Source organism: Dermacentor andersoni, chromosome 2 (genome assembly GCF_023375885.2).
Source record: "Dermacentor andersoni chromosome 2, qqDerAnde1_hic_scaffold, whole genome shotgun sequence".
In the NCBI taxonomy this organism is placed as follows: domain Eukaryota; kingdom Metazoa; phylum Arthropoda; class Arachnida; order Ixodida; family Ixodidae; genus Dermacentor; species Dermacentor andersoni.
In genome coordinates, this window is record NC_092815.1 from 78,381,518 (window position 1) to 78,395,051 (window position 13,534).

The 13,534-nt window shown below is 44.7% G+C and overlaps 1 protein-coding gene across 7 annotated transcripts in view; it reads right to left on the reverse strand.

Annotated features, from left to right (window-relative positions):
- Nedd4 (E3 ubiquitin-protein ligase Nedd4) overlaps window positions 1–13,534 on the reverse strand; it is a 46,869-nt gene that overhangs the window by 20,902 nt on the left and 12,433 nt on the right. For 5 of the 7 annotated variants that reach the window (XR_008614829.2, XM_055076923.2, XM_055076925.2 and 2 more), the window contains 5 exons: window positions 10,802–10,907; window positions 9,980–10,182; window positions 7,338–7,476; window positions 5,489–5,590; window positions 4,032–4,172 (listed from right to left, as the gene is read on the reverse strand). Coding sequence is in view for 6 of the 7 variants with exons in the window: in XM_055076923.2 (XP_054932898.1) it covers window positions 4,032–4,172; window positions 5,489–5,590; window positions 7,338–7,476; window positions 9,980–10,182; window positions 10,802–10,907 (691 nt within the window). In the remaining variant the exon portion in view is untranslated. The remainder of the gene's footprint in view (window positions 1–4,031; window positions 4,173–5,488; window positions 5,591–7,337; window positions 7,477–9,979; window positions 10,183–10,801; window positions 10,908–13,534) is intronic. The other 2 variants (XM_055076924.2, XM_055076926.2) reach the window with 1 other exon arrangement.

Sequence of the window (13,534 nt, forward strand, 5' to 3'; positions counted from 1 at the left end):
GATAATGCCACTTCTTGCCACTTAGGAAGGCGAGATGTTTGTCGTCGTGGTACAAATGCCGTATAGATGTTCAAAAGGTGTAAACTTCCGTACAGCACGTGTAAAGGTGGAACGCTGCCCTTCCTCAGCTGATGAATAAATCAAATGGAGCATGACAGTGTGTCCATTTAACTTCTTGGTCATTTACAGCCAAGCTGACTGTGCATCGCTTGCATCTTTCACAGACGCACTCTTGAATATACAAAGCTGACTATATTGTCTTGGCGGATCAAAAGTGAGTGGTCTCAGAGCGGTCCATAAGCAACAAATAAGTGCCGCAATAATGCGTTCCAAATGCGCGCTATCTATTCTTGTATCATCTGGAATGGAATCTGTCATTTTTTCTCTGCTCACCTTGGATGCAATACTCTCTTGTTCTGGCTCATGATGATCGATAATGTTATTGCAATTGCAATGAATTCCTCCATTTGTAATAAAATTTATTCTAAATGGTGTTTTTAATTATGACACGCTGCTATATTGAAAACCATGCTTAGGGGGGGGGGGGGGGGTTGCGTCCTCCCACCCACAGGACGCGACCGCCTTACAAGATACAACGACCTTGTAAAGTCATTTTACCTAGCAAGAAGAACCTTCCCCACCCCTCACCGCAAGTTAAACAAGGCACAGGCAACCACCCTTCGCCTGTTACAGACGAATACGTACCCCTCCCTCACACGCTATCACACTATATACCCCGACATCTACCCGAGCCAGACGTGCAAGGTCTGTAAAACTGAATCGGCAACACTCCCCCACATGCTATGGGAGTGCAAACAACAATACCAAGACCTTAATCCCGTGACCCTCTCGTCAAAATGGCACGCCGCCCTGCGCAGCTCCCATCTCGACGACCAACTCTGGGCGACCCAGCAGGCCTACGAAGCGGCGAAGAGGCAAGACCTCGACGTCCCATCGTGGGAGGCCTAGGCCCAGCCGACTGAACTGCTGGTGCTCATTAAAGTTCACCCTCTCTCTCTCTTTATGCACGTAATTTTCTGTGTTCTCAAATTTTTTAAGGTGACTGTGCACCAGTCATCTATACCGTGAACTAGTTGAATCATTCATTCAGAAAGTCACACTAGAGAAGGAAGAATATCATAAGTGTCACACCCTGAACTGCACTTCAAGTAACATAGTAAGACGGAATTTAAATATAGACCTAGCAGCTACCAGCGGGGCAAGTTGAACAGGAGGCAAGAAGTACAGTTTTGAGATAGTGGCTTTCAAAGTTGTACCCTAGATTTTCAGTTATCAAAAGGCACCAGGGCTGTTGTCATTGATGTCCTATCAAATGTGGGGCTTCTCGAGTGTTTTGCCTTAAGTTTAAAGGGCTTTGCTTGCATTTCTTCCCCCCCCCCCCTTGAGACATCCTTCTCCACTGCTCTGTGAAGAGCATGTTGACCAGGTTGCACACCAAATGTTGGACAATAACGCACTAAAGCACAGTGGGTCCCAGAATTGTATTTGCATACTGCATTGGCGACAGCTGTCTCTAGTGGAGCAGGGAGGTTTACCCCTCAGCATCACTCACATGTCTCTGTCGCATTCAATGGTGCATTTTTTGCCTTTTTGTAGCACTGAACAGATGGCTAAATGAAGCCTTTCAGCAGCATATTTAATTTTGTTTCCTAGGCAACGGCTGAGGAGCTAGGTGCACATTAGAAAGGCACTGGTACACGGGTAGCAATGTAGCTGAAACATTCATGCCTTGCAAACCACCATTTAATTGGGGGTTTACAGTGTTTTTGCAGCCTAATGTTTGCACCAGCTACCATATTCTGAGAACATTGTATTGTACAAATTTTTCCTCCTTCAAACTTTGTAAGGGCCTAGAGAGCATAGGGAATGCAGTGCAGTCTGATATTGAAGGTTTGTTGAATATTGTGAGTGTAGCTAAATGTGACAATATTGGTCACACTTATTGCCCCCACTAACATGCACATTTCATTTTTCTTGGCACTTTCACATCAGACACACACGTTGGGTGTAAACGAATTGAAATAAGCCAAAATAGCAAGAAAGACTTGACCTGCACTGTAGCTCAAAAAAATGTGACCAAGAAAAAAAAACAGAAGCCTGACTAATGTGAGATGTGCTTGGTCACGGAGCCTGAGGTGCCACTTTGCAAAATGCTTAACCAAGGGTTCGAGGAGTCACGTAGGATGGGCTCGATCGCCGAGTCCAAGAGGCCGACATGTGAAATGCTTAGCCACAGATACGAGGAGTCCGCACACGATGTGCTTGATCGCCAAATCCAAGGGGGCCGACATGCGAAATGGTTAGCCGCAGATACGAGGAGTCTATGCACGATTTGCTCAATCGCAGAGTCTGAGGAGCTGATGTGCAAAATGCTTAGCTGCGGATACAAGGAGTCTGAATACAATATGCTCAATCGCCAAATCCGAGCGGCTGATGTGCGACACGCCTAGTTGCAGATACGAGGAGTCCATGCATGGTGTGCTCGATCGCCGAGTCCAAGGGTCCATTGGCATCCTGAATTGTTTGGCTGCCCCTCTGGAATTTTAGACATTTTTTTATGCACTAGCGAAAAGCTACACAACTTGATTAGCACACTCACATCCCGCATATCTGTATGAAATGCCCTTCAGCATCGCGAGCCAACTTTGCATGTTACACACTATGACTAACCTTGCCAGTCATGTCGCAGCAGTGAAAGAAAGAGTGCCTGTGGTGGCTTTTTAAGATAGCGAACAATTCTGAGAGAAAAGTTTGACGTTTTCTCTTAAAGCAAAGCTTTCTTTACCTCTTCCTTCGACTTTTGTGCTGCTGTTTTCTTGCATGCCGCATCAGGGGGTGGTTCAGAGCATGTATATGCATGGTAGGAGCATGGCAGAAAGGATAGGCGACATGAGAAACTCATTTGGACCTTTCCATTGTGTGGTGGCATGTGCACAATGCTGTCTGGAGCTCGCTGGGTATTGCCACATTATCCTCTTGACAGCTGTAATTATCATGACTCCCCCTTAAACGCAGTGCAGAAACTGGAGCGCTTACCTTTTTACTAATTGCAAGTCCAGAGGGGACATCGATAGGACTGCAGAGAGGAAGGGGGAGAGGAGTGGAACAAGTGAATAACAGCCTTGCCACTCTTGCAGTACTCATCCAGAGGGAGAGGGCAGGAGAGGGAAAAGATGACGTGAGAAGGCAAGGAAAAAGCCTTGTCAAGATCACAGTGGTCCAGATGTCGAGAGCTCGCAAGGTGCAAAGAGCAGATCATTCCCGACGAGCACAGCGAGTGCCAGACCAATGACGAACCGTGCTGGTGTGACGTGGCAGGCGCGGTCAATCGGAGACTCCAAAATATTTGCTTTTTGTTCACTTGTTTTTGTATGGATGCGATATCTGAAGCGGTATACTTGAATATAGAGAAATGTGCTTTCCGACAAGACCAGGATGGCGGCGGGCGGTTGCGCCATTCCAGAGGTCTTGTGGCTTGAAAAATACTCTTATTTTGTGATTACCGCATTCTAAAGCTGGTACAGCGCAACATAGAAAGGAAGACAAGCCGAGCTGGCCAGATGAAAGAACAGCGTTCTGGCTGTCTCGGCTTGTTTCTTCCTTTCTATGTTGCGCTGTACCAGTTTTAGAATGTGATATCAACTCGCCCAATCCTCAACCCTAGTGATTACCACAAAATATTTTGCCCCCTTGGCTGCTGCAACAAATTCTTTAGAGCACTTCTATGCGGTTTTCGGTGATAACACTTCGGAATCAGGTAGGAAAATGGTTATAGAAAATGAAAATGTGAATTAAAAAAAAATTTCTTTTGCCATTTCTTGCTATGTAAAAGCCACGTCCCCCCCTTTTTTTTACTGCATGTCAAACTGTATTCAATGCAGTAAAACTCGATGAATATCAGTGTCCTTCCTGTCCTGTTGCCTTTTCTTTGTTCTTCTACGGTACTTCCTTTTTCTTTAAAGCACTGAAAAAGGTTTCAGATTTCGCTATGCTCATCTGTCTAAACTCACCCAGGTGGTGGTCTTGGTGTTGTGGTCGATGAAGAACAAGCGCCCATTGGGAGCCACCTGCAGGGACCAGCCAGCTGGCAAACCCTCGGGACTCGGCTGAGGCGCTGACGTAAGCTGGGGCCGCACGTTGGCCTCCATGGGCTGCAGGCAGACGTTGCATGACAGATGTCATACTTCACATTTCACAGGAGACTGATGTCTGGACTTAGTACGTAGTTATGAAACGAAGAGCTATCCATCGATTCACAGCTAGCAAAGTTTGAGAAGCAACTGTAAAGGGACACTAAAGGCAAATACTAAGTCAACATGGACTGTTTAAATACCATTCCAGAAACCTCGCAAAGCTTGTTTCATGACAAGAAATGACTTAATTTATGAGAAATTAGAAAATTGCATCTGAAGAGTCCGAATACCATTTTACAAAATTCGAATCTTCTACCATCCAACCGAGAAAGTGGTGACGTTGCATGCGCCGTCACCACCCTTTGCTGCCGTCGGTGAGTAAAATGGTGACCGACAGACGGCAGTACAGAGCCAGAACAGAGTGGTGGATTCGCCGCTGCAGTTGCTTTTTGGTCAAGTGGCGTAGACCATTCAGGCATCCCACGACATCATGTGGAAGTTGAACTCTCTGCTACCTGCAGTTTGTGTGAGTTTCGTGAGCCAGCAAAACCAGTGCAGCACCATGAGATAATGAAACTACTGAAACGCGAAAGCGTGGGCGGTGCGGCGTCGAGTGAAAATGACGTCAAGGGTAATTTTAATGAGTTCTTTTTTTCTAAAAATGAAATAGAATTGGACAAGTAGCATTTTCTTTCGTCTTGTACTACAATACAAGAATGTTTTTCGTGACGAGTGGTTCAGTACTGGTGACAGAATTTAACTGAGGAGTGCTTTCGTCATCGAGAGAGTACTTGAATGTCTCGAGGGAGTCTCTAATCATGCCCTGCATTTCTTGATTATTAAGGCTCTGTTCGCAATAATATTGACTCCTTAAAGATACTCCATCATTAATCTATCACTATAGCTTGACTTAATATTTGCCTTTAGTGTCCCTTTAAAACTTCAAAGGTACACTAAATATAAATATTAGGTCAAGCTAAAGTGGGAGCTAACTAGCATTGCAAACAGTCAAAAGTATCACTTAAACCGAGAGCAGTTAATTTATTTTTCCAGATGAATTAAATGTTTGCCTTTAATGTTCCTTTAGGCACTTATCTACATCACAAGTCCACAGCACAAGAAACTGAGATGCAAAAGACAGGAAGGCCCACGTCAACAGCGTGCTTTGCCATTTTTTCTGCCATTTGTTTAATTCGATCGTCAGTCTCGTCAGGGTCGCATTAACGAAAAGTGGCTGTACCTTCGTACAGCACATGGGTAAAATGTTCGTAATTTTACACAAGAAGTGGTGCTAGAATACTAAATGCCAACATAAAACAACACAGGTAACATACCAAGGTAAACCGGCGCTGTGAGTTTGCGCCAGGAGGCAGAGTTCCATTCTGCTGTGCGATAGTCTCCACAACGCTGCCCCTCTGCACAGGTGGTGGCACCGCCTGCAGCAAAACATCCAAAGTGACAGCATCAGCCAACCATGCTTTCTTTGAAACTTGTCTGGAACACTGCGTGGTGGTGTGTGTGTACGATCTAATCTAATTGCATTACATTGTCTGGGCTGCTTTGGAGCACTGCTTTTTGGCATAATGTAGGGCTGCACCCACATTTGTAGCTGATGTTCTTCCTTTGTTCATTTTGTCACTATTCCATGCTTTTCGTATCACTCCAATAAGCGTTCTTATTCTTTGTGTGCCTTTATTAGACTATCACATTTTTATTCTTGCTCCATCTTTTACTACTACGGGTGAGATTTGACATGCTCATTTCCACCAATATGTTTATTCCATAAAGATTCATAGTAGTAAAATGAAAGACCGATCTTTCAAATGCCAGATTTTTCGGGCAACCCCAATAATTTGTATGCCTTCGCGACACCGCCAAGCCCCCCCATAGAGCCAATGTATACGATAGTCTGAAATTTCAGACATCGAAACCCTTGCTGTCCAATTTGCCGGACTTTTTTTCCGTGAACACAGGTCAGAAACGATATTAATCGAAGCCATTACCATCGCCACTTTGATTATCTTGCAGCTGTAGCCACCATCCTGGCAAAGCTAGGCCTAGCCACTTCGACGTTCGCTACCAGGCTTCCTGCTGTTCAGTGTCGTGTTTTCATTGAAAGAATTTGCTACTGTCAGCAATAATGCCAACTCCATCTTTGTCATCCTCGCTGATGGCTTCAAAAGTGCGAAAAGCATGCAAGAATGAAGTGTTGCACAGACGGTTGCCAAAAGTCAGCTTCGCCGCAACATGGCAAAGCTGACTGCGCAATGAAGCATATGCAGTGTACTGCGGTGAAGCATACCAATAGTGGGAAGGGGCTACACGGGACATGGTATGTATTCCTTAATTACAGTACACACGTGTGCACCTGCCGTCTCCTGCCAAGTATACAAACACTGATATGCCTAATAAGTGTAGTGGCAGGCCTTCAGAGTTATTTCGGACTTGCCTAGTGCGATTTTAAGTTCTACGAAAAATAGGACATTGACTGTACTACTAAGAATAACAGAGGATAATCTGGCATTAGTGTTATGTATTTCATGTACAATGTTTTTCCTAGGATAGCAAACCTAGATAAAATGTTTTACGAGGCATAGTTGGTGACACACTGTGCAATAAGTTATCATGAGCCACAGCAATATCAGCTCTCGTAGAATATAGTGCGAGTGCCAAGGGTGGACTTAACTGCTTTCACAGGTACAGTAGTCATCATCACCACCTTTCACTTATGACTTCATGTTCAGTCAGTAGCACGTTTTTCAAGTAAAGCATTTCGTCAATGTGAGGACACTGGAATCTCTTGCATGTTTTTTCCCCCTCATGGCTCTCACATCTCTTGGAATTTGACTCCCTCGTGGTACGCTGGGCTCTCTTGCATCACCTGATGTTGCTTTTCCCTCGTGGTTCTCACATCTCTGAATTTGACTTCCCCTGGTGGTACGTGCTTGGCGCTGGCGGTTGCGTAACTGTACAAGATGGTGCATGATTTGCTGCTAACACGACCTGACGAAAATAGCCTCCTGAGAAAATAGCCTCCTCCTCTTTGGATGTGGGGGTCGCCAACTGTTTCTCAAAAGTGCTAATAACCATTACAGAATTACAGAGAGAGCAGAAAGAAGGTGGACACATTTCACTTCTGGAGCAGTTGCTCCTAAAGGGAAAAAGAAGGGGAGGAAAACCAACCTGCGGCTCTTCTGTGTGATTAGGGGTAGCAGAGTGATCGGCTGTCTCATCAACACTGATGTGGACCCTCCGCTGGAACTCCTGCGCCAGGTCTAGGTTCCGCTGGTGAGCAGCTGCGCCTTCTTCTATACCATCACTCCTGTGCATGCAACGCATACACCAGCCAATAAATATGGTGCGAGCCAATGTTTCTGAACAACTGTGAGGGATAGCAGCTACAGTAATGCTTCACAAAGGCTAAAAGCAAACAGGAGAGAATAGGTAGCAGTGCAATTTTTCTTTAACCTCTGCTTTACAAAACAAGAAGAAAGGGAGAGTGTGAAAAATGGGTGAAAAGCACAGAGAAACAAGATGAATCTGAATACATTAGTACTGTGTTTGATTGCTCGTTTAAGGAACTCTCGCTGTTTAAGCACTGAAGCTAAGTGTAGTATAAATGTCACTGATAGTAGTTAGTAAAAGGAAGAGAAATAATGATGCCTTGATGTCTTTACTTACATTTTGTGAAAACATAAGTGAATTGCTAGTTTTGCTGCTGCCATTAATGCATAATAATTCGTTTTTGTCAGTTTCGGATTCACATGCACATCAGTTCATGTTGTGTTAGCTGCTATACATCATTGTTCAAACCACCTGTGAGATGCCACTCATGCTACACCCGAAAATAGCAGCCAATAATGGCTCTTCCTAAAGGCATCATAATGCATAGAGGTAAATGTAAAGGAGAGATAGGGAGGTAAACCAGAAAAATCGTAATGCAGCTGCTAACTATTGTAACTTTATTAACTACGCTGGCTTGTTTCACAGGTACAACACAGACAACTTCATGACTGTCAATCTTTTGAACATAAACATTTGTAAAAGCCCGAAGCACACAACACTCGTAAGGCGGAGGTGAATAGTATGCGTATTACTTTTCTTTCTCTTTGCCCTGAGCACATGCCTTCTATGGAATAAATGTGAATTGAATTCTAGGGTTTTACCGTGCCGAAACTACAATTTTATTATGAGGCACGCTGTAGTGGGGGGCTCCAGATTAATTCTGACCACCAGGGGATCTTCAACGTGTCCCCAATGCACAGGAGATGGGCGTTTTTGCATTTCAGCCCCATCTAAATGCGGTTGTGGCAGCTGGGATTTGATCCTGCTTAGCAGCGCAACACCTTAGCAGCTAAGCCATTGCAGCAGGTGGAATAAATCATGTAGCTTTAGATGCAGTACACAGGTAACGGCAAACTAGGAATCACACAGACTGACAAACAACACATTGTTTTTTTTAATTTAGCAACTCTTTCAGCAATATTCCTGTTGAAGATCTTGCCTGCTTTAGGAGCTTGTCGATATAAACTTGCTTCAGGTGTCCTTCTGGTGTCCTTTCACCATCAAAAAACTTCCAATGGAAGGTTTGAAGACATGGGTGGAACTTTTTTTGCAAACCGAATTTATTTATCGCAAACATAATGCAACACACCTTAAATCATAAAGCGAGCCCAAATTCATAAGCTTCACAAAAATTCAGGCATTCGCACACATGATTGGAAATGCACCAACACACATTTATGTCATTTGCAGTTCCACCTATTAAGTTGACTGGCAAGCAACTTTAGTAACTCGTAAATTACTATATTAAATATTATTGCTCCCACCTCTCCTCAACCAGTGGATGTAATCCATCAAAAAAAAAAAAAGAGGGCGGATGGGGGAGGCAATGTCTCAGTAAACCATTTGAATAAAGCTATTCTGAGCATGAAAAATTACCTACAGTGACCAATAACTGAATCTGCATTTTGCATTTCTATAAGAATTACATACTTCTGGAAGGAACCGCATATCGCCTGCTCATGCTCGGCCGCAGGCATCCATGTAAGAATTCAACTTTGGCCACATTGCTTATCAGTGTTGTAGCTCTTGGGTCTCGCATTTCTTTATTAGTTTTCAACGCTCAAATAGCCTCGAACCACGGGAAGCTTAAGGTCAGACCACACGTATACTTGCCAGTGCATGCTCACTTCTGGCCGCTTCTGGCTAGACGTCTTGGCAGACATCGCTTTGTATTGAGCTATTGACAGTGCTTCAAAATGCACAATTCGGATGTAGCTCCATCAGTCAAGCTGGAGCAGGACAAAGCCGGTGCACACCACTTAGCACGGCCAGGATAGAGCACGTGAGCGCAAATGGACACTCCAGCCCTGCCATGCACATACCAAACATTACATATGTGCGGCCACCATGGGGTGCTGCGATAAGCAGCCACTCGCTGAGCTCACTGTGGCTCACAGAGTCGGAGGCTATAACTGCGTTTAGCATTTGGCACATCATACGTGCCACAATTCGAAATAGTGGCGCTTATGTGAAGCTAGAAAATCAAACTTTAACTACACACCAAGGTAATCTTCACTAGGCAGCATTTTGTGGGCACGCCGCACACTGCCATCACAGTGCAAGACATTGAAGAAGGAGCAAGAGCACCACGAAGGGGATCAAAGGTGATCTTTGATTGCCAAAAGCTCCACTCCTGCTGAATGCATTGAAGTACTTTATGCTGCTGAAATAGTCTATTTTAACTTCAAATGCATTTCCCAACTTCGATAAAAAGTGTTTCAGGGCCTCTTCAAGAAAAGGCATGGCCACTGAGTACCCACCCCTGAATAGGACGCTCCCACTGCGTGGTGCGAGCCACATGGTTGACGTAATATATGCGTCCACAGGCATCTTCCCGCTCCTCCCAGCCAGGTGGCAGTGGTGATGGAGGTGCTTCACTGCCTGCAAACTCTGGACTGCTGCTGGTTCCGGCCCCCTGAGATGATGGCGGCCCACCATCTTCCGCATCCACCACCTCCCATCCCTGAGAGATAAGATGCATTAAGGGTGTACACTGACATAAAAATGTTCTGTACCACAGTTTTATTTTTTGTCTTGGTATAAATGAAACACAACAGACTCCCTTAGGGTTAACTGTCCCCAGCAAGGATATTTGATAAAATTTTGTCTTAGGGCTAACTTTAAAAGATCATGAATATGTTTTGGTCTTGCAAAAACGGTGACAGATTGGGCTTGTTTCCTGTTTTGTTTCGCTCTACAGTACTATACTTACAAGAAGTTCAGCTTGTAATGCACTGTAGGTATGGCAAACAAAAACAGAGGCCCCTGAACTGTTTGACATATCAGAGGCTTTGTCTTACACAGCGTTTGTCATAAAAAAAAAGTCCACCCTATATCATACAGTGATATGGCAACAAGTACTGCAAGAATAGAATTGATTGAATGTTTAAAATTCCTTGAGAAGAAACATATGATGTCATAAAGAGGCAGTTTTCTTTTGTTACACTGTTTTATCTAGACCTTACATTCCTCACTGCAGTGCCTTGGATTTCTATAATAATGCTCCATGACTACAGCACACCTCCTAACTTCTACAATATGGCACAGCTTTAGCAACCTAGAGCACAGCTTGTTAAACACACCTCATCTGTAGAACTCTGGTTTGCGTTCTCAGCTGCTTGCAGCTCCCCATCGGGCAGGTAGGCATGGTAGACCTGCAGGTGGCCCTTGACCCGGGACTTGGCGCTGCTGAAGAAAAGGCAGCCTATCTCAGAGGATTGCAGCAGCAGATGTTAAATGTGCACTTCGTCTTACAAAGAATGCTGGGACTGATTGCTTATAGTGCAGACAACGCATGGATGAGAAGAACATACAGACAACACATGTGCTTTCTTTGAACATTTTGACCATGTTGTCTCTTCTTTGCAAGTCATCTGCACTACAGGAAAGCAATTACATATTACCTGAAGTCTTAGATACAGTTACACCACAATATAGTGAAGATAGTAAAATCAACAATTTGCTTCATTATAGCTAAATATTGTTATATTGAAATTCAACCTTTTATGCAAATAAGTAGCATTGCCGATGGATTTTTCTTACCTGAAAAGGTCCAGAATATTTTCAAAATTATTCGGCTATCAGAAAAAGCAAATATGAGTAATAAGAAAATTCACTTTGTTGAATTTAAGAGTCCTTGACGAAAGATACGCTTTAGTGCCCTTTTGATGATATCTGCACGTCAGCAGTATGAAGTGAAGCCAGTCACTCTTTTGTGTCTACTCTGCCCCCACAGCCGATAGTGTCAGCCGCAGTGGGACAACACTAGCACGAAAAGCGGCAGCAGTAGGGAGCGAATGCTTTGTCTGCCTCACGCACTTCAGTGCATCTCCAAAACTCAAGCTTACGCAACCTCCAGTAGTAAACATACGGGAAGACAGCGCTTATTGCCACGATGAGCCATGCTCTGTACAACTGGGATTCACTAAGACATTAGCAAGGATATGACAGAAGAATTACTGGCCCCGGCTTTTTTCTTCTGTGCAATGTTACCTGAAGACTGCACTGCAAAAAACCGCCCATTAAACCGGCTGGCTTTCTCCACCTTGTGGACCCTACTCAAGCAACATTCCAACGAATAGGAATGGATCTACTTGGCCCATTCCCAGTGACCTCTTTGTGCAACAGATGGATAGTTGTAGCTACCAACTACTTAACCCGGTACGCTGAAACCAAAGCTATTCCGCAAGGAAACTCTTTTGAAGTCGCCAAGTTCTTTGTCTGCCACATCACCCTACGACATGGTGCGCCCTTTTGTTATCACTGATTGTAATGCAGCATTCACAGCCGAACTTATGCAGGACATTCTCCAGCTGACACACAGCTCTCACAGCAAGAGCACTGTGTGTCAAGCAATCTGTTGACAAGAACATGTCAACAGAATGCTGACTGATATGCTTTCCATGTATATTGAAATACAGCATAAGACGTGGGACAACATTTTGCCATATGTGACATTCACCTATAACACTGCTGTACAGGAGACCACTGAGGTTGCACCGTTACAACTTGTATACGGGCGCCACGTCACGTCAACACTTGACGCCATGCTACCTATGGCTGATAATAGCCCAGCCAACAAACACGTAGAAGGGCTCATACAAATAGCCGAAGAAGCACGCCAGCTTGCTCGCCATCGTATCCAGAGCCAACAGCATACCGACACCCTTCAATCCAACTAGGGTCAAAGCGACATCCATTACAATCCCAGACACTGAGTGTGGGTCTGGTCACCCATCCGTCACTGGGGACTCTAGGAAAAGTTGTGCCAGTATTTTAGTCCCTACGAGGTTACACGCTGCCTCAGTAACGTAACTTACGAAGTCGTCCCCAATAGTTCTGACCCTGTTTGCTCCGTCATCATCCTCGCTCTGAAGTTGCGCACGTAGTGCACATAGGGCGCATGAAGCCAAGTTATGCGAGTATGTGAGCGTCCAAATTGCAGCTCCGGAGCTCTCTTTCTTGCCGTCAACTCTGCTGAAAGAACTTTTTGACGCAACCAAAACAGTCCTTTTCGTATGGGGGGGCAGTTGAAAGAATGATGTGGGGCTTCCGCACTGCAAGAAGGCGCACGCAATGGTCGACACCATGAAAGACAAAGTGTGTTGGCTACACATTCTTCTTCTGGCCCGCCATTAAAGAGATAGCGTCTATTTTGCTGGCCTCACTCTTTCAACATGATGCCCCATCATCTCAGTATGCCCACTCTTTGCCCACACTGCAGATTACCTCTATAACAGGGCATGAAGGCTACGTATTGTATTGACAGCCATGCGCAGCCATGACCGCGCTAGAAAAGAAAAGGCATGCCAAACTGCCTGTCCCCTTCACGTTCACTTGATCGCATTACAATGAGCTTGCTCCACTTCCCCCCTTTTCCCTTGCTCACGTGGAAAGACAGCGCTCATCAAATCATCATCCCTCTCAGCTCACTCTCACACACTTTCACTCGCACCCAAAGCATACAGCTTGCGGGGCGCAATAGGATCTTATCGCACTTGAACTTTATAGGGAATATGACATAGCTCTGCTTTCGGGGTCGCTTTTGGTCTGGCAGCATGCAATTTGAGAGGTGGACATGTGCATTCACAAGCAACCACTTGCAATTCAACCCTTTGGCCATTGTCTCGGTATTCCTTTGTGGCAGCAGTGAAACTTGGTTATATTGAAATTGTGTATAATCACGCTTCGTTATACTGAAGTTCTAAATGCATGGTGTTCTAAGGAAAGAAGTTAATAAGAAGGTAAGAACTTTGTTATATTGAAGTTTGTTATATAAAGTAACTGTATAATGTTGGGCATTGAAAACATGCCTG